Source organism: Uloborus diversus, chromosome 9 (assembly GCF_026930045.1).
Source record: "Uloborus diversus isolate 005 chromosome 9, Udiv.v.3.1, whole genome shotgun sequence".
Taxonomy (NCBI): domain Eukaryota; kingdom Metazoa; phylum Arthropoda; class Arachnida; order Araneae; family Uloboridae; genus Uloborus; species Uloborus diversus.
In genome coordinates, this window is record NC_072739.1 from 35,008,829 (window position 1) to 35,030,858 (window position 22,030).

The 22,030-nt window shown below is 32.9% G+C and overlaps 1 protein-coding gene across 1 annotated transcript in view; it reads right to left on the reverse strand.

Moving 5' to 3' along the window:
* LOC129230648 (multiple C2 and transmembrane domain-containing protein-like) overlaps positions 1-22,030 on the reverse strand; it is a 183,830-nt gene that overhangs the window by 19,081 nt on the left and 142,719 nt on the right. The window contains exons 7-15 of the mRNA XM_054865064.1: positions 16,281-16,484; positions 14,139-14,269; positions 11,531-11,717; positions 9,532-9,586; positions 9,294-9,435; positions 6,027-6,129; positions 5,761-5,862; positions 3,387-3,461; positions 3,162-3,281 (exon numbers count right to left, since the gene is read on the reverse strand). Coding sequence (XP_054721039.1) covers positions 3,162-3,281; positions 3,387-3,461; positions 5,761-5,862; positions 6,027-6,129; positions 9,294-9,435; positions 9,532-9,586; positions 11,531-11,717; positions 14,139-14,269; positions 16,281-16,484 — 1,119 coding nt within the window. The remainder of the gene's footprint in view (positions 1-3,161; positions 3,282-3,386; positions 3,462-5,760; positions 5,863-6,026; positions 6,130-9,293; positions 9,436-9,531; positions 9,587-11,530; positions 11,718-14,138; positions 14,270-16,280; positions 16,485-22,030) is intronic.

The window sequence follows — 22,030 nt, forward strand, 5'->3', positions numbered from 1 at the left end:
GAATAAAAATAGCTTTATTAATGCAACAATAAGAAAGATAAATCGTAATAGATTGTCGTCTGCGTATTTCTCGTGATTTTAATTGTATGGAAATGATCGGAAATATTATCTCAATGATTTAAAATTTTTAACTGTTGCCATCTTGCGTTTGTTAACAAATAAAATATTTGTAATTAATTCAAGCAAGGCTTTTAAAATAACTTTCAATTTTCGCTCTTTGCTTTGCTTTTGCAATAATTCAGACATTGGGATGGTCGTCAAGTTTTTGCATGTGTAATTTTGTTTTTGTTGGGAATATTGCTTCCTCGTCAAGCATGGGGAGGGATCAGAAAAAAAAAAAAAGAAAAATATAGAAGAAAGTTTCGTGATGGCCACAACATACTAGTTCAACTTCCGATCGTGCCGCTGGACGGCAGGGCGAGCGGCATCGGCCAGCAATGCACGGCAGTCGACTGCGCACCTCTCCTACTACAACCTCACTCGTTTTTAGGCGTCCGACACCATTACCAGAACCAGTTTATCTAGCGACACATAAACATGGCTGCCATGATAGAATCTCCCGCCAAGTGTGAGTTGCAAAGTGTCATTCGCTTCTTGCAAGCTGAAGGGTTATCTGCAGCAGAAATTCACCATAGAATGAAACAAAGCCGTGTCCAAGGGGAGGGTTTTAGGGGTTAAACCCCTCCCATTGGAGAAAATATAATAAGCAAACAGAAGAAAATGCATAGTTGACTTTTATAACTTTAATGTAAAAGTTTGTATGAAGAGTGCTTTAAAAAAAAAATATTTTCTCTGAAGTTTTTCAGCAATTTAAGACTGTTAGAGCTTTACCAACTGGAATAACATTTTGGAAAAACTATGGGGGGGGGGGGGGGAATGCTGAATGATTTATCAACACAAAGCATCAACTGCGTTAATATTGCTTAAGGAGGTTATGATGAATTCAGTATATGTTGCAGCTATGAATATGCATTGATTTGGAAATGTAATTTGCTTCTACAATAAGCTTTTTCTTGTTTGTTTTATTAAGCAGCATTTCAGAATATCAAACCTAATATACATGATGCATTATAAAAGAATCTGTAGGCGGTTTTTAATACTAATTGCAAAAAACTGCATAGTAAACAGACTTGATTAAAAAAGAAACAAACAAGGTTTTATTAAAAAAAATGTATGCAGGAATACTGCTGCTATTTGTGCAGCCAGAATTATTCTTCTGGGGGGGGGGAGTACAGTTAAACTCTCCCCTCCTTGGGAAAGGATGTAAGGTTTAAAACCCCTCCCTTCATGAAAACCTGGACACGGGCCTGGAATGAAAGGAGTATACGGTGAAAGCTTTATGAGTGACAGTGCAAAGCGTGATTGGTGTAGGAAATTTAAAGATGGATGATGTGACATTAATGATAGAGGGGGCCAAGGACGAAAGTCGGTCGCAAACGAAGACCTCGTTGATCGAGTTGACCGAAGTGTAAGAAGCAATCTGAGGTTTACGATTACGGACCTATCCGATCAGTTTCCTGAGATTTCAAGGTTCGCCCTATACACTATCGTAACCAACAAGTTAGGCTACAAAAAACGCAGTGAAAACTCATCTCAAATCACTGGCGGCAAACTTCTATGAAGAAGGTATTAAGAAGCTTGTACCCAGGTATGAAAAATGCCTCAATTTAAATGGCGATTATATTGAAAAGTAACTAATAATGTACCTAACTTTTGATAACAAATTTATTTAATTACTCTCACTAGTTTCATTTTTATACCACATCGGAAGTTGATAAAAAAAACAGCCCTCGTGAGTATGAATTAAACAAAATAACCCATTAATTGAACCAAAGTACATAAACAAGCTACAGTGCACAGTAAAAATTGTATTTTGACTTCAAAAGTGAAATATAAAACTGCATAAGGGAAAATTAGAAAAACGCAAATGTGAAATTTTATTTTACTTTTTCTGTTGAATTCCATCTATATGAAATTCTGGTTACCATGAACAAAATTTACCGTCGCTTCAAATGTGTTGCGACAGGCTTTCACGGTATATCCCCTTTTAGGAAACATTAGCGAGTATTCCACTTCGCTTTTACATGTGCTATAATAGTAATCACCATCTATAATTATATTTGGCTGGTTTTGAGAGTGCTAAAATATTTATTGCATTTGATGAACTCAAACGGCTCTTTTCAATAAAAAAAAAAAAAAAAAAAGAAAAAAGAATATAAAAATAAAGTTTTACCACCAATTAAATGGGAAAGGCGAAATAACTGTGTTGGGAGAGGCAAGACATCTGAAATGTTAGTACGTCATCTTCCCACAACAAGTTTAAATCATTTTATGAACTAAATATGTAAAATTCTTTCAAAACAATTGATTTTAGTCATTTTGTTTCGTTCTTAGAAATATTACCTTCATAAACCAACTTTATGAATTTTAGAAAGAATACATATCAACTCAAAATCATGATACAAGAACTATGTAAGAACATAGTTTTTCTCTGTTGAGTTGATTCAGTCAGTTTCACCATGACCAATGAATTAGCAATTTTCCGAGCAAAGCACAGTTGTACTGTAAAAGTTTACTTGAATTGAAGGGCTTGGGGCAGAAATGAAATAAGCCACAAGGAGTAACTTTTCGTTCAAATTTTTTTTTCTCATAACTAAAATTGAAATAAACAAGACAATGGATTATGTCATTTGGAGGAAAAAAACATCTGGTTTTAGTATTGCAGAATATAGAATGTATAATTCCATTGAAAAAAATCAAATATTTTTTTTTTATAAGCTGAAAATTTTCCTACTGAAAAATTTGTATCATGTGGCATACCATATTCTTGCCATGAGCCCTTCAATTTATAATGTGACTGTAGGAAGTCTAGTAAAAAACACAAGTGATAGAGGATTTTTAGTAATAAGAATAAATTAGGCTTCCAATTAACCTTTTACTTATGATATTACAGTTCTAAATAATCGAAACATTTAATTTCATAAACATCATAATTGGAGCAAATATTTAAAACTGAATTTCAAGTAGTGTTTTGAAATTTTTTAAAGAAAATTAGACCATTGAAACAATCAACAGATTTCAATTACAAAATTTTAACAATAGTTTTGGTTAAGCACATAACTGTTAAAAAATATTGACCAGTAATTCAATACTAAACTTACAACAAATGAAGAAATACTGCGAAGAGTCGACTCCCATAAAAAACAGCTGTTGAGAAATCTAATAATTTCTATGACTCCAAAAAGCATAAGTTTTACCCTATTCACATTCTTTACGAATATCTGTAGATGAGTGACAAAAATGAGCATGATACATGTGAAATATATACACAATATAATATAATAAAATAAAATATTTATTTTTATAGAGCAAGATAATATACTTACCGATCTCTTGAATTTTTGTTCCTGTTGCATATATTTTGCTTCTTTAGGAGTGAAAGTTACTATACTAGCTCTGAGCTAAAAATAATTAATGTAAAGTTTACTCCTAAACATATGTGTTCAAATAACATGCACAACACACATTTGAGGTTATAAATGCTTATGGGCTGCTTAAAGCAAGTAAAAATTCGCCATAGTACAAATAAAAATGTACCTCCATTGAGTGCAACTCTATACAGTCGGACCTCCATATATCGAGGTAGCAAATTGTCGGGGAAAACTTCAATACATAGAAAATTTGATGTATAGAAATGATCTTATTTTATCATAAAAATCTCTTACAACATTAAAATTAAAGTTAATTTTCGTGTATGAAACCCAATTTCTAATTTATACGATTATCGAATTAAATGAAAGTTAATAATTAAAAAATTAACAGAAATGACATTTTTGCACCTTCATACAACTTCATTCTTCGGCAATTAACTTGATCCGCAATTTTGGGGGATTTTTGTTTGGACAATGTAATTGAGAGAAAAGTAAAAAATCAATCTACTTAACTTGAATGATTTTTACTGAATCTAAAAAGACTAGGAATGATAATCAACTGACAAAAGGGATAACTTGAAACCGATTTTACAGTGTTGCTGGTTACAACTAAGATTTGAAATAAACTTGTGGGAATTTAAGAACTCAGAACAGAATAACGACCTATCTACACACCTCTCAACCTTTAGATTCCTTATGAGTTTCGTAGCAACCTTTAGTGAACATAATTTTCTCCCCTAAACTTCATTTTTCATGAGATAAACAGTCTAAAATAGAAAAAAAAATCTACGAATGTCTCTAAAAATTTTCGATATATAGAGATTTTTTCGATACATAGAAAATTTTGCTATGTGGAAGTTCAATATATGGAGGTTTGACTATTTTACTTCTCGGGCTAAGCTTAGTTTCTATTAAAATAAGTGCAGTAGCCCTACATGGTCTTCAGAATTTATTTTCATGCATAAATATCCTGAATTCCATTTAAAAAGTAAACATTTATGTAAACTTGAAAGGAAGTGCTGGAGAGGGGGAGATCCTGTGTGATCCCCATGCAAATCAAGCCCTGTTCTCAAGTTCAGCATTTAATATAAGAAAATTATTTGTTATCATTAGTTGTATAAATAATTATGACTCCAGCAAGTAATATTGCTTGAAAACTGCAATTCAAATAATTCAAGCGTAATAAAAGAAACTAAAATCCATAAAAAAGTCAGATTTGACATTTGACATTGAACAGAAGCCTATTATTTATAAATAGAAACAATGGTAAAGCATACATTCAATCAAGTGTCCATATTAATTTTTTCGTTTAGTTATGTTTTGTGCAATCATTTTCCTGTTAAAATAGTTCTTGGCTAATTAAATATTATTTAATTAGCCAAATATTATTTAATTAGCCAAATGAAACATTATTGGACAAAAAACAATGATTATCTTTTTTTTTACTGCATAGGACTTCTTTTGATCTTGTTTACATTAGGGTTACAGCAGCTTTGCTAATATTCTTGCATGGTTACATAGTTTGAATCCAAGAGTTTTAATGGCTTTAAAGTAGCAGATTTGTGTCTATTCATGTTGCATTTATTGATGTAGAGGATTGGATCAAAGCAGCAGTAGTTTTACAAAAAGCATAAGTTTTAACACAAAACTTTTTTCACAAAATAGTTTTTAAAAAAAGTTTTACATCAGTCAAAGATTTGTTTTTTTAAAAATTAATTTGTTCAATTAAGTTTTAAAAATAATTAAGTTAGGTCTATTATTGAAAAAAAAGGGAGGGGGAATATTAATGAAACTTTTGTAAATTGTGAATGAAACTGCTTCAATGAGATAGATGTATATCTTAACAAACAGATACAGTATAACCTTGTTTCAACTATTGTCGAGGGACTGGAAAAAATTATCGTTACATCGAGGAGCATAGACATGTCAAACCTGGACCAGTGAAGTGTATAATTAAATTGAAGAAATTGTTAAATCGGGTATCGTTAAATCAAAGTTATACTATACTTGTTTTTAAATCATCATAAACCACAATTAAGTGTACAAATTTTACATGAATATATTCCTTCTTATAAACAAATAAATAAATAAATGAAGCATTCTATATCATTGCCTCAGAGCAACAGTAAACTATCTAACCTCAGAAATAACACTTAGATATCTCAGAAATATAGTTGCTCTGAGACGACGATATGTTGAATGTGTCTCGTTCTGCACTATTGTTTAATCTTTATAATTTCACTTTACAGAATGGTCATTTCTTTCACATGAAAGTTTAGACCATTGAACAATTATCAAATATAGCTTAGTAGAGAATCGAGTTACTTACAGGATTGTAAAACACATTAATTTCTAGTAGGATCTGTCCTTTTGTCCTTGTCCTCAATTTCTTATCTTTTAAAACATACCACTTCTTTTCACCATTTCTAACCTATATAAAAGATAACACAGAGCTGCATGACAGAAAAAGACACGAGAGATAAAATGGAGAAACAAAACTGTTCAGTAGATAGTTGTAGTCTGCACTAATTCGGTGAACAATGAAAAATAACAAAGAAAAAGATCTCACATTCAACTTAAAAAACGTGATCCTACCTTTAAAAGAGGAATGCCAACTTTTCCTAAAAATTCACATCGTTTGTCTCTATCTTCATCATACACTGTAACTTCCAGCACAGAATGCATATCAGTTACTTGACTGAAATATTGGAAAAATATGAGCCATAATGCTTTATTAAATACAAATAAATATCACAAAAGCATATTTTGAAAATTTTGTGTTTTCATATGGTCTTACAACAATTGCCTGCAATATCTTTCTATTCATATTTACAAGTAGAAAATTATACTTCAATGATATAAATATCTCAATTTTTTTTAACATAACCAATTATAATTTTTAAGCACAAATATAGTACAAAATTATCTGAAACATTTGTAACAGTAGTAAATTGTTTATTTTTCATTAAAAATTACAGGAGGCACAAATTTGTAATAAAAACTGTAGGTATGTAATTATAAGTGGAAAAAGTATATGCATTAGCACAGTTAGAATTGTCTTCTTGTGTGTATGTGCGTAGGGGGGGGGGATTGTAATCCAGTTAGTACAATAACATATAAATGACATAAGGACTAGCAATATGACCTAATAGGTTTTAGAGAGTTTGACCCACCCTATGATATGCCCCCGTGAATGAACCTGAAAATTAAACTGTTTAGTCACCAGTAACTAGTCAATTACTTCAGTTTTGTAGCCATTTTAAAATTTATAATTAGTAGCCACTTTATTTGGGATTTTTTTTAAATGAAAAACTTGCTACACAAAAAAGCAAGCTGTAGAAGAAGTTATTGTCGTAAGAACTACAATTTCATTCATTTGCATTTCTTTCTCCTTTCCCCCAGTCCAAAGGTGCTTTCAAACTTTTCGTATGTTACTTTTCTGCGGGTTTGGGCTGTGGTTTTGGGCTCTTGAGGGGGTGGAGTGGGAGATGGAAACAAGTAACAGCTTTTCTTATCAACTGGCAATATGGAACACTATGTGAGAACTTGGTATCTTTTTTACATCAAAAACTAAGTGTGTTAGAATAGAAATCACTTGTCTTTGAAGGGAAAAAATGAAATAATTATTGCGTCCAGCCGAAAAGATTTTAAAAAGGGACCTGTTGAGTGTTTCATTCAGTTGAAATGTAGGGTGTTTAGCCACCAGGTAAAGAGTGATTATTTTCAGGTCTATCTGTGAGTGCATTTCAGCAGTCCTTTTTCCTTTCTTTTTTACATATTTGTGTACTTCATTGACAGTGAAATTAGTTTCACAAAATTATTTTCAATGTAATTTCATTAGACTGAAAATAATTTTAAGAACTGTAATTTTGTCTTATAATTTTCAAGTGTTAAGAGACAAGACATGTGTATTTTTTTTATGATGCACTCTTTTTGATTTGAATATGACTTTTCAAAATCTGCAATAGTGCATGTTTTATGTTAATGAGTAAAGATAAAGTCAATTTAAGGATTGCTATTTGAAAAATCGACAATGTGAAAAAAAATCTGTTTATTATTCCATACAATAATGTTCTAACAATGCAAATACAAATGTGATAAACAGCAACAGGCTCTGGGCCCAGCTAGGCTGGTCCTAATCAGTTTATTAGTCCCCAATGAAAATCAATGGCAGTATAAAAGCTATCCACCCCCTTGCTCATTACCACCTTTTCCGGTAAGCCATTCTGAATGCCCACAGCCCTACTAAAGTAATAATTTCTCCTAATTTTCAAGATCAGCCAGATATTTAAATTGCTTAAAATAAAGACCCCTCAACCTGCTTTCCATGCAAAAATTAACCCGTTATCATCCTTTATATTGAAAAATTTTAATAACAGAAATATGTCCACTTGACTCCTTTGTTTCAGGCTATACATATTAAGATTTAGGTCTGGCATAAGAGACTAAATCTGAAAAAGTCCCCTTCCTAGTCTAGTAATCTTTCTTTAAACCCTTTCCAATAAAGAAATATCCTTCTTCAGATAAGGAGATCAAACCTGAAAATATATGAACTGAAAATAATAAATTCCTTTCATACAAATTGTAAAAGGGAGAAAATGAAATAATTAAACAGAAATGAAATGATTACTTTTTTAATGTTATCAAAGTTATTCATTACATAATTTTTCTCATTTCTACTGCCTTTGGATTAATTACTTAAAATGACTAGACTTATGGTACAAAGTTTAATGTTTGTTCATATTTATATGCATCAAAACTAAACAGCTGTTTAGGTAATCTTAATTTTTATCAAAAGGCTTCAGTATGCATGGCTAAAAATCTAGATATTAGGGAGTTCAGGAAGGAGAGTGAGATTTAATACATAAAAATTGACACTAACACAGATAAAATTCGCGCCAAAAACTTTTCTAGGATTTTTTTAGACTAATATTTTGAAATAAAATTCTTTTAACATTCTAAAATTTGTAACCAGTCCTTCAAAATTTATATTCAGAAATGATTTAACAAGTTAAATAGCTTAAAAATAAGTAATATGCCATATGATAACGAAAGTTATTTTTGATGGTAAAAACGAATTTTTAATATTTTTAACCTGTTGCATTTGAGGTCTTTTAAGGTCAGCGGAATTGACAACTTGAGAGTTCCAATCAAGGGGTCAACTCAAATGGTGATCAGGAGGAACCTCTTGCATGCAAAATGCTTAAAAACAATATGTAACTTTAATCAATACATTCTTATTCAACTGGAAAATAAATACAATAAAACTAAAGTGGCATTTTTGGCAGAATCAAAAACAGGCTTGGCTCCTGGGGTAGGTGACCTAGGTGGCCGCCTAGGGTGGCAAATTTTAGGGGAGACAAATTTCGAAGTTGAAACTTTTTTTTTTAAAATATGAATATCTGTTTCAGCACAATAAGATTCACAGATTCAATGCTAAAAAAAACTAATTTAGAATGTGTACCAATGCTTGGATATGCAAAACATAGTTCTGAATTTAACAAGAAGTTCAATTTAATTTTAGAGGCGGCAAATTGCGTAAAAATCTTTTGAAAATATTAATATCTGTTTCAGTGCCATAAGATTCACGACTTTGATGCTAAAAAAGATGATTTAAAGTGTGTAGCAGTGCTTGGATATGCAAAATCCAGTTTGGAATTTAAGTAGAAACTCACTTTAATTTTAAGCACTTTACTATTAGTTTTATTTTATTCATATATTATTTTATATTATTATTATTTTCATTATTATTCAATAGGAGGTGGGAGGGGTGGCACTTGACAATATCGCTCAGGCCGTCAAAACGACTAGAGCCAGCCCTGATCAAAATGATAAGACTTACTCAGTACAATCAGAACTTACAAAGTAAATATCTTATTCCATTCTGGAGTTAAAGTCTTATATTCTGTGTGCGTTTGTAGCCTAGCATTTACAAGTTCCAAAACACAAAAAGGATCACTTTTACCACACAAGTCGGCAGCTGCTAAGCCTTGTGCTTTGAAAACTAAAATAGACAAAAAAAAGTTTCCATTACATAGGAATATTTAGAAGAGTGTAAGACAAATTCTTAACAGAAGGAGTATATTGATTTCAGACGTACCTTTAACCATTAAATGTCCAATATCAAAAGGATCTTTCATAGTATTCATTAAACTCTAGAAGTGAGAAAATAAAAGAAAATAAATTGAGGCTCAAGTTTCCTAAATAAATTAAGAATGTTACATAAAGAAACTCACGAGCAAAACCTGTTTCTTTTTTATCTTTATAAAATATGCTTGCATATAGTGATTGCAATACCAAACCAAAAATACTGGTTTTACAAATTTCTCACAAAAGAATAAAAATACTGTATCTTTGCCACACTTCAAACTTTTTTGTGTAAAAAGTACATTAATTACAAATGTAAAAGCAACTGTTGCAATAACAAATCAATAATAGTAAGAAACACAATGCATCTATCGAATTGTCACTGCTAGAATTCATTTTAGTGCACAAATGTCCAGTTTAAAACACATTTTCTGAATTCACATCAGTCGGTAGTACTGTTAGCGATACACTTTCTCTAATTGCCTCAAAGTATGCATCTTCGTTTAATTGGGTCTTCTGCATGCTAGTTTTGGACACATTTTTTACATGTGTTTCTCTTCGACAGACAACTCTTTTCCAATATCAACATTATCTTTAACAACTTATTGATCAGGAGAAGTCTCTGTGTTTACTGTTTATTAACTTTTCAGTTTGAAATTTAAAATGAATTTAACAATTTGATCTTCTTAGTTTCTTTATTTATTACTTTGAAATTCTGAGTAATTATTTTAATCCGCAAATATCTTCCAATTCACTATGCTTTTCCTCTTAGCAAAATTTTAAGGCACTACAAGTATATAATTACTGAATATCATCTTCTCAAGTATGCAGCTAAATAACATGGTAGAACTGCATACCAATACCGGAGACAACAATTTTACTATTCACAGTGGTTCCCAACCTTTTTTCTGTTGCGAACCTCTTCCAGTATCCTAGAGAAATTGGACAACTCCTTATAGTCAGGAACAATTAAAAAAAAAAAAAAAAACTAACAAAGTATTATTTATTCTCCCTTACTAGAAGAGTATTTAGCTGCACAAATAAAATGAATTCCTTTCTCAGACATAAAGTCAACTATGTAGGGTCATTTAATTGCATAACTTTTTTTTACTATGTTCCTTAAACTGACAAGTTTTGCTTTGGCAAATGTTTCTGAAGAAAATATTTTATTTATAGATATTCTTCCACTGATATTTTTGGCTCTAACGGTTCAGAACCTGATCGTTGAAAGTTAATGAAAGATGTTTCAGACTTTTGCACATGCTCCTTGTAATATTTTCATCAAGTTCTAATAAAATACTTTTTGATAAAAAACTATAGAGAAAAACTGAAGAAAGCATGTTAAAAATCTGCCATTGAAGTATCATTTTTGCGAACTCCCTTTGTACACCTCCATGGCTTTTAGTTGTCTTTTTTTTGCCCTCCCCCCCCCCACTTATAAGCCCCAATCGACGCCACAGGATTCTGCACTGCAGGTAAAAAAATCATTACATTTGGTTGGCAATTAAAAACTTTACATGCAAACTTCTTGAGATGATTTTATTAGCATGCTCCCTAGTGATTTGGCAGGATACCAAATTTTAGGCCACAACCTAGGCTGAATATTCGGCACTAGGGAACATGCCCATAAAATCATGACAAGAAGTTTGCATGTAAAGTTTTTAATTTCCAACCAAATGTAAAGATATTTTTTGCCATCACCGTATTAACAAAAATGTTTGGTATCCGCAGTTCTAGTAGTCCCAAATAACTCAAAATAATCGAAGTTTATACTGCAATTAGATTGGAGATAATAAAATTAAGACATAAAATTAGAAGAAAATTAACACCATTACAATTAAACAAAATTATGATAATTTAAATTTCACTGTAAATGAATGAAGCATTTCAATGTTGTATGAGTTACTTTGGTACTAATTCCAATAATGTGCTTATTCAAAAATATCGAAATAATCCTAGAGATCCAACTGTTTTAAAATAATATAATTTAATAAATATAACATAAAACTTACATATTTTGCCATTAATTCTCTCTGTGTGCTGGTATCAAATGTATAAGATGTCAGGTCAGATATCGTTTCTGCCCCCATAGTACCAGAGATAGTAATGAGAAGAAAAATCGATCCTGCTCCATCTTCAAGGTCTTTCCAAACTGAATGCGTTTTTTCTTCTTCAAAGCCACTTAAATCTATTGTACACCTGGTAACGAATATAATAAAACCTAAATTTAGTATATTATAATCCTCTTTGATATGAAAAATCATTTTCATTTTATAGAATTCTTTACACGTGAAATTTCATAGAAATGTCTCATTAATGTTTGCTTTTAAGAGGAAAAAGCACACAAGAAAATTAAATTAAGGGCTGTATTTCTGCAAAAAACATACAAAAGTGTCATTAAAATCAAAATTTAATTTTCCCAAAGACTAAATACTTAGTTGCTTCTATTCATCCCAGAGTACAGTATTTATGAGGTAAATGGAAAGACTAAATTTGCACATCAAAAATAGCTTAGAGGATGAAATTCATAAATAAATGTTTTTAGTAACCTTCTACATGATGATGTAAAACTAGTTGAAACCAGTTACAGTCGTGTTTGTAGAACTGCTGGAGAGGAATATACTTGGTTGAGTCTAAAGTTTTTTCGTATTTTCACCTACAAAAGAAATGCACAACGAGCCCCAGTTGGTGGAGGTGTCAATTGATGGTACTTTGGGAAGGACCAAGATCTGCTGATAATGCTGGGGGGGGGGGGGGGGTAGAACTCGGCTGTTGTTGGATAGCTTCCAGCAAAACTTCGTTATTGACAACAGATCTTCGTTTCTCTTCAAGAGTTGTGTCCTCTTCCTTGAAATGCTTAAACCAATTCTGAGCAGTGCGCTCATTCACAGAACCTGGACCCTCAACATCATAAAATTCTTTTGCTGCTGCCCTTGCGTTAAGACCTTTTTTCCAGAGGAAACGCAAAATAAATGAATTGCTAGCTTACCATCCACCATTCCAAGAGACTGCAACGTCTACACAGGTACGAGAAATCACAGAAACTGCTAAAGATTATTCAAGGTCAAACTTCGCTCTACCATTTTAGATCAGCTGTGCAGGAACTGTAATTTGCATATGTTACATTCAGGCTTGCCAGTCCAGGACAGGGAAAATACAAAAAAACTTTTAACTCAACCTGGTATATTCTCCAAACTTTTAAAAGAAGCTTTTTGCAGTGCCGCCTTTACACAACGATGCCTTCACAATTCTTTGGAAACATGCAGAACTCTCAGAATTTCTTCTATATGTTACCCAGTCTTCACTCACGAACAATTCAAATTCAAAATTACCATAAGAGTGGTAAAAGAGTTTGTTTCTGTTCACCCCAACTGACCTTATTACATGAAAAAAGGAAAATTTCTGTAATAGAATGCAGGATAATTACATATATTTATCCTTTGGCATAGAACATTAATTTTAAAACTTCTTATGCCTCTCCCTCCCTTGCACAAAAAAAAAAAAAGCTTAGATAAACAGAAATTACATGCATTAAACTACACAAAAAATGAGGCAACCAGAAGCAGAGGATATAAGTGGACGTTTTAAAGTATTGAGTAAAAAGCGTTTATTCAGACCCTAGGTAGATTTTTCTCATAAGTTTTTTCTGAGCCATGTTGTATAGCAGCAGCTATTAGGGCTAGTATCTTTTGCCTAAAAACAGATGATAAGTTCATCAACCATTTGTAATTATCTCCAAATTTCAAAAATTTTGGTGTTTACATTCTGCAGCAACCCACTGCCTGATGCTGTGAGGAGAAGCCAATTCCAGCGGACTTCTACCATTCACCCCCCCCCCCCTTTGTTGGCGACGAAGACAAAAGAGTAAACCCAAGTTTAAACACAGGAAAAAAATGATTTCAAGTCAGTGCATTCCGAGACAAGATCGCTACCAGCTGCTCTGTGTTGTGAAGGACTGGACCATGTTTAGATTTTACAAGCTTTAAATTTAAACTTTTAACTTGTGTTTTACAATTCATAATGTTTTAATAAATTGTTTCATTTACCTTACCATTGTATATTTGGAATGCCACAATTCCTTTTAATTCCCTCTGCCTCAAACAATACTAGTAACTTTTTAAAATGAGTAAAAAGAATATTTTATGACCCTGAGGTTCTGATATCTATAATTAGGAAAAGGATGAAATGGCTTGAAACTTGAGTTGCATAAAAATAGGTTCCAAACTTCCTATTATAACATCATATTAAAGAATGTTAAAATACTCAAAATTTATATTTAATACACCGATAAAAAAAAAAAAAAAACTTTAAGAAGTATTCAAAAATTGCCAAAGTGAAATTCAATAAGCATTGTTTTAAAAAACATGAAAAAGAATGTAAAAAAGCAATTAAATTATAAAAAATGAGCTCTCTTCCAGTATTCATTGTAATAAACGTAAGTGTTATATGTGAAAAGAAATTTTCAGTGGAACAATGAAATTCTATTTTTTTTTTTGATTCAGAAATGAAGACAACTTTTTAAAGCTTACAATAATGCATGGAATATGGACAAATCAATATATAAATGTATTGCTAAGGAATAAATTGCAACAACTTTTTATTGAGTAGAAATGAATTTACCTTCCCATAAAATCATCCTTTCCATGAAAATCTTTATCATAAACTGAAATTTCTAGGACTTTTGGCTGGTCTGCATACATATGAAGGTTGAACTGTTCTAACCACTGTGGATCTAAAGTTTTGAACATTACCTATAAAATGAAATTAAAATTAAATACAAGGAACATTAGCCAAAAATTTTCCCTTGTGAAAATATAACTAGTATAGCAAGTAGGGGAGAGTACGGAGGAATGAGGCTTTTTCTGTTATATTCCCAAATATAAAGTGAAAAATCATTCTTAGCTCGTCCAGCAGATTATTCTAATCTGCTTCATCAACTGGACTAGACAGAATTTTTCACATTTTTGGAATATATGAGGGTCAGCCAATAAATAACAAGTCAGAGGCTATAAAACAGATTTTATTCCACATTCTTCCAAAATACCAACCGAAATTGTTTGAACACTTATCCCACTGGGAAGTTAGTCCATGCTCATAAAAGTCCTTTGGCTGCTGCTGGAACCAATTACACACACACTCCTTTACTTCATTGTTCAAATGAAATCGTTGTCCCCGAAGTTTCTTCTCGAGTTCCTCGATGTGAGATCACATGGGATTAGATTTGGACGATTCAAGACTACCCGCTTTAAGTTCCGCAAAAGTTCCTCTGTTGCATTGGCTGTCTGTGGTCTATAATTTGTGGTGTCGGTATAATTTGATTTGTTGTATCACTCAATTGTGATTGTTCTTTTGGGGAAAAAAACAGCTTCACTCACTAAAGGGCAGGGTTACAGTAGCGTGGCTGCTTGGCGTGTTAAGCAATGAACTATGTAGTTGAAGGATTATTTTGAGTTTTAAAGCTACTGTGAATATTTTTATGTGTTTTGGCGAATAGCTTTAAATTCTTAAGAGACTTTAATAGGTTTTTTGAAAAGGTGTGTACGCATTTTAGTTGAAGAAAAATGATCATTTCACATCAGAAGGGGGGGGGGGGAAGAATATTTTTTTTGTTCAACGGACTTCCTTTAACTTCTTAGCACAGGCATCACTGTGCAGGTACTCTGCTACTATATTTATAAAATATTAAAACTCTAAAAACATCAATTTTAACTTATAAAGTGGAAGTAGTAAAGAAATTACTTCATTGATCTGCAAGGGGGACCCTGGCAAGGTTTAGTACTTCTTCCCTCTGAGGGAGGTTAATTCAAAGTATCTTTGCTTTCAAACAGAAGAATAAAAAACTCATAAAAATAACAGTAAATAAAAGAAAAAATGCTCTCGATTACATTCTTATCTTGTTTTACAAAACTAATTGACAGGGTCAGACTACTCCAGGGAATAGTGCGCCTTGACAACCAAAAAAAAAAAAGAATCTTTGCGACTGAACTCTCTCAGAAAAAGAATTTTTTAGAAGCCATGTTACGTTGAATTTACCTTTCAACCCTGAGAAATAATTTGTCAGGTGCCTAAAACTTTTCTCTTGCTTTGAAGACTTCAGAATTTTTGGTCTCTTGTATTGATATTCTGAAAGAGCTGTGACCATTAAATCTTTCTATCAATTCATTTCACTTAAAAAATTAAATTACAGTATTTAAAATATTCACTAAATAATATGCACGTAATAATGCTTGTAAAGTAAGTTTTGATGTATGACTAAAGTATTTTTATGCATGTTTGATAGACAGAGTAATATGAAAAGGTTTTTTGCCTACAACTTTACACGTGCTTTCTATGTTCGACAGAGATACAACCAAGCATTCAGTATATATTTTTTAAAGAATAAGGAACTAAAATCTTGGCATTCAAATAAGGTAGAATCTCAATGATCCAAAATAATCGAGGATCCAGGTCTTCCAAATTAATGAAAATATGGATTGAACAAATAACTTATTAATTGAATCAAGGTGCATAAACAAACTACTGTACACAGAAAAAATTATGTTTTAAATTCAGGAGAGTGAAATATAAAACTGCAAAAGGGAAAGTTACAAAAATATAAAATACGACCTGCAAAAATACATTGTTATGGTAATTTGCCTTTAATTATACAGTATGTACATGTCTGGATTATTAGGGTCTGGAATAATGAGGGTTTACCATATAGCATAAAGTTAAGCCATATATACATCAAAAATGAAGTAACAAACTACATAGAAATCTTACCTTTGACTTATACCTTTCATTTCCTAAATTAAATTTGACATAGGGATCACTAGTTCCATTTTCATCCATGGCTAATAGGTTTTTACCTTCAACTAAAACAATGGTAACAACAGAATCCCACATCTGAGTCTTCTGCCTTTTGATAGCTGGACTAGCAGACGGAGAGTTAAAACCCAACCGTAAAAGAGAACCTTTGTTGAAAAACTGTAAAAGAAATATTCAAAAATCAACTGAACAATTCTTGCACTGTTTTCAAACATGTTTTGAGAAAGTACAAGGTTATCACTGTTACTTGAATTCAAACACAATATAACACTGCCCTTATCCCCTTCTTTTGCACTACTGAAAAAGTACATTTATCAGCATTATGTAACTTCTATTGAAAACTATGCAGAAAATAACTGGCTTACAAATCTTGGTTGCCTCAAAACCTCTTATAACCACCTAAACTCTTTGCTTTCACTTGGTGGGTTGGTTTTATGTTTTTTTTTTTTTTTTTGTTGGCACAAGCGCGTTGATAGGCTATGCTGCGCCAAAGGATTGTCAAGGAGTAGAAGCAAAAAAGAAGTGGCAAAAGATTGAAAGAGTTCAGGGAGAAAAGGACATAAAACTGCTAAAGTTTTGAAAAGCATTGCTGAAAGAAACACATAACGAGGTTTTAAATTTTGAAATAAAAACCAAAACAAAAACTGAGAAATAATTTTGAGTTAAGACATTCAAAACAAAACTACACAAAACCAAATAGCACTAAATTAAAAAAGACATAAAACCAATCTCTTGAAGAAAAAGGAACAATTGCAGACAGGGGGTGGGTGTCCCCAAACAACTCCTTCAAAGATGGGTGAAGAATGGTTAAAGAATTTAAAACAAATATGATTGAAACAATTGGAGAGGATATGTAACACTGTCTGATTGACATTACATGTGTTGCATATAGGAGCAGGTTCGTGGCAAAACAGATGTTAGAGTGTAAATCTTGTGTGCCCAATGCAAAGACAGGCTAGTACAACTTGCTCTCTTCTAGTGATCATTGAAGACTTGAAACTTTTCGTTGAAGGTTGGTTGGAATATAACTTATTTTGCGTTTCTCTATTCTAGCCTCTCTGCCAATAGTTGTTGAGGCAGTCCAAAACTGAATTCTTAATGTCAAAAGGTACAAGATTATCGACATGGACACTTGCAGTTTTGGCAACTGAATCCGCTGCCTCATTGTCTGCAATGCCGACATGTCCAGGGATTCAGCAAAAGAGAATGTGGAAGCTATTCTCTTTTAGACTATTGAACAATAAATATGATTGGATAACCAAAGAATGGCTATTGTTGCTGCAGTGAGTGATAGTATACACTGAACTCTTTGACTCATTGTATATCACCCCACTTTTTGTATTTTGATTGGGTTATTGTTTGTAAAGCTGTTAAAACTCCTTTTATTTTGGAAGTGAGAAAACTGAACAAGATTAATTTAATGGTTTTCAAATAACTTGTTCATTACTTATTGCCGCAAAGCCAACGTGATCGTTTGATTCTGATCGGTCGGTAAAAATCTCATCATATTGTATATATTTGTGTTTTACTTCAAAATAGATGAATTGGTAAATGGTTGATATATTGAATCAGCCATGATGTTTTTTTGAAAACTTTCCAACTCATGGATAGCAGAAATGGTAACTTCAATCCATGGTTCAATAAGTTCTATTGGATTGAAAGTATTGAAAGCTGTAAGATGAAGCGCCTGTCGCAATCAGATCCCAAATGTTGGGGTGACGAAAGGACGATGCGTAAATATACCGAAGTTTGATGAATGGAAAATACATAAACGCAACGGATAATTAGTATTAAATTTTATTTTGTAGTAAAAATATAAAGAAAGTTTAAGTCGCCTATGTGTAGAGAAGGTTTGCAGGTTAGTATGTGAAAACTATTTATTCATGTGTAGAGTTGAGTCAGGGTGATGACCCTTTCTACGGCAGAAATGTATGCAGAAAGTTTTTTGAGCCGAGAAGGAAAAACCATTTTCCTCCACTCAATGTTGTCCAATTCTTTCACTTCAAACTAATTTTCTAGAACACATGCAAAATATCTAGCCACATAAGGTTTGCACAAAGCTATAAACATAAGGTGTGGCTATACTCAAGGGCAGCAGTACAGTCAGAGCTCAATATAAAGTCACCCACTTATAAGGTCAACCCGCATGTATGGTCACTATTGTGAAGTCCCCGCCCACTGAATAGGAATTCTACGTTATGTCTTATCAGATATATGGTCAGGTCAAAATACATTAATTGCTTATAAGATCAATTCTGCCTGATCTTTTACTAATAATAAAGTAGAAAGTCCCTTTGTCTGTCAGGATCTCTGTGAGGTGCATAGCGCCTAGACCGTTAGGTCGATTTTCATGAAATTTGGCACAAAGTTAGTTTGTAGCATGGGGGTGTGCACTAGGGTGTCCCGTCCATATATGAGAAAAAAAAAATTTTGAGCTACACTATCACAAGAGGTGTCAAAATTTGCGAAATTTTTCACAGATCACGAAAAAGGTAAAAAAATGGAATTGCGTGTCATCTTGAGGGCTCTACCGCTCTTTGAAGTTTTGCATATTTTACATTTTTGACAGACCTAAACGATATGATTTAAAAAATACAAAAATAAAGTTTAGAAAGCATTTTATTTAAGAAACTAATGAAACAAAGCACAAGAAAACAAAATAAACAAACTACAGTTTATAAATAATGACAAAAGTTTAGAATTTAAACTTATTTTTGTGTCCAAAATTTGGCATTTCTGCGCGAGATTGCAACCTGGTTCTAACAAAGCCATCTCTAGAAGTAGCGTTAGTAACACTTTGTGAAGCCTGTGTTATTAGTTTCACACATCTTTCCACAGATTGTGAGTGGCAAGGAAAGTCAACGATTTCCAAGCTATTATCTTTTGCCATAATTTGAAGCTTCTCGTTAGAAATATGTCGAAGAACCGGTGGTGCTGTAACCTGACACTCTTGCCAGACAATTATTTCCGTATAATCTTTAGCAGAGAAGTTAATTTTTGGTGTTTTAAATATTCTGCGTTTAGTGCTACTTTCAGCCTCTCTAGCTTTTTTTATTCTTCGTAATGCTAACTCCCGAATGTGCTCCCTATCATCAAACAACATACTGACCAGCAGGTTTTCTGGGTGCGCAAAAAAAGCATTTCTTTCGATAACAGAATACACAACAGATTTCAAGTTTTCGGGTAAAAATCGAGAGTACACAATCATTTGAAAAAGATGTTTGGCTGCTTCCTTAAAAGATGACTTTTGCTTGATTAAGAACCAAACTGGAGCGTACACTTTAACCACGTAGTTAACAAGTAATCGCAAATTTTCTGTTGGATTAAGAGTACTTACATAAAGTCTGAGTATACTATTAGCAGAAGTAAGCCATCTCGAGTGCGCCATTTTTCCAGGTTGGCGATTTGCCAGCTCAGGACTACAGAAACCAGTTGATACAGCTTGACAAATCTCATAAAGATATTTTTGATCCGTGCTTAGTTCATCAACTACATTTTTCGGCAAATTAGGCAAATTACCATCCACCGCGCAAAAAGACAATGTCATTTTATTTTCACAACCAGCTAACTGTTTTCCAATAGGTCCGGAATATTCTTTAGGACCCAAAGTGCAACCATCTAAGGTCAAGAATAAATGACGAAGGGGTAATTCGTTGGCATGAAGCATACACACACACCATTGCAATGGTCTTTCCAAATACTCCTCTAAATATTGAATCACGCCACCCTTCCAACCGGTGTTTATTGCAGTTCCGTCACATCCAACGCAAATCACGTCTTCTAAATTCAAGCATTGACCTTCTAATAGAGCTGTAATTGAAGTTAGAATTGCCTTTGCAGTGCCACGACTTGGCGTTGTGGGTCCCAAATAAATTGATCCGAGTTCTGCTAAAATTGAGATGTGCTCTTCTAAAATTTCTTTGCGATGGTAACGAGCTCCTATTTTCTCATTTATCAGAGTCTTGTCTTTACGTCCATCAAAGTAAATGCTTTTTATAACAATACTTCCAATATCTTTGGAAGCTTCTTTCCGAGCTTTAGCTACAGCTCTGTGGATTTTGTTTTTATCAACAACTAGAGTTAAATCTTCTTTTGAAACCAAGCCGACATCAGCTAAAACTGCAGAAGCAACAGTAGCAGCAGATCGCGTCGACAAACTGTATCTATCACAGACCTTAGCAACTGTTGGCAAGATCAGTGTATTCCTATTTGTCGTTGAAGTTCATGGTGTCCCTGTAGAGGCCGTATTCTTCTCTGTTATGGGATACGTTTCTGGAGAAAATTCACGCATCGAATCGTCATCAAAATTTGCTGAGACAGAATCGTTATTTTCAGTAGAAGACTTTTTTGCTGCCCTTTCAAGTTTTCTCTGCTGTTGTTTCATTAATCTAGCTGTTTCTTTCTTTACGACACCTCTTATCACCATTTTCCTGTCATTTCTTTGATCCAACAAGAACCTTCTCTCATTGATGGGAACTTTTTTAGGTTTTAAACACGAACAAGACTCAAGTACAGGGCACTTACGAGGCGCAACGTCGAAGAGCTTCTCAGATGACTCTAAAAAGCACTTCAGTTTATTTTCAAAACTTCGTTTGCTTCTGGGGTATCGTTTCAAATTGAGGTACTTTTCGAAATAGAATTTTAATAATTGAATTACTCGTTCCTTAGTTACGATTGGAATTGAAGCTTTTGTCCAAATATTGTTGATTTTTTCAGAAACAATTGTATATATATCTGAACTGGAAGGGTCCTTTCCATTATGCATACATTTCTGTTCGCTCCTGACAAATAGAATAAATTTTATGACGTCTTTTACAGTAAGTAGCTGCCGATCATCAAGTTCCTTGTAGGGTCCCAGTATAGCACAAGTAGTCTCACTACGTCTCAAACTCATTACTTAAAACTAACAGAATCGGCATATAACACTAACAATTGCAACTGTACTTTTATAGCATTAAAATTACTTTGGCTACGAAGAAAACACCCGTGAGTCAAGCCAAGAAAGCCCTCGAAACAAGTAAAAGGAATTAGCAAGTTGAAACCAAACAAAGTCGAAGTCGTCAGTAACATATTGTTGCATGCAAATCGAGACGTGGCGCCAAGCTTCGTGGACGATTCTACTGCGGAAATGAGGGTTATTCCCATATAGGCATTTACAGTAGTAATCACCATATGTTTTTTTTTCTGTTCGTGTTGATATTACGAATCGCGATCTTTTTATTTCAGCTGTCGAGCTTTTATTTCACAGTAAATTTATAACTTTATTCACAGTACTTCTTTTTCAGTTGCCATAAAAATGACAATTTTTCAAAACTTTGACAATCGGTAGAGCCCTGAAGATATAGTTTTATTCTATTTTTTAAATTATTTTTGTAATTTACGATCGATTTCGCAAATTTTGAGAGGTCTTGCATTAAGAAAAACGGAAATTTTTTTTTTCGGGACACCCTAGTGTGCACCTCAAAGAGATTTTTCGAAAATTCGATTTTGTTCTTTTTCTATACCAATTTTAAGAAAAAAATTTCTGAGCAAATTATCACAACGTGGAATAGTAAATTACGAAATCATCATAACGTAGATCTGTAACATGGGAGATCCATTTAACATAGCCAATTGGCGAGAACTTCATCTTCCATTATTTTTTAATATACAGGCGAACCAAATGACCTTTTGATTTTCTACTACGGGCAAAGCCGTACGGGTGC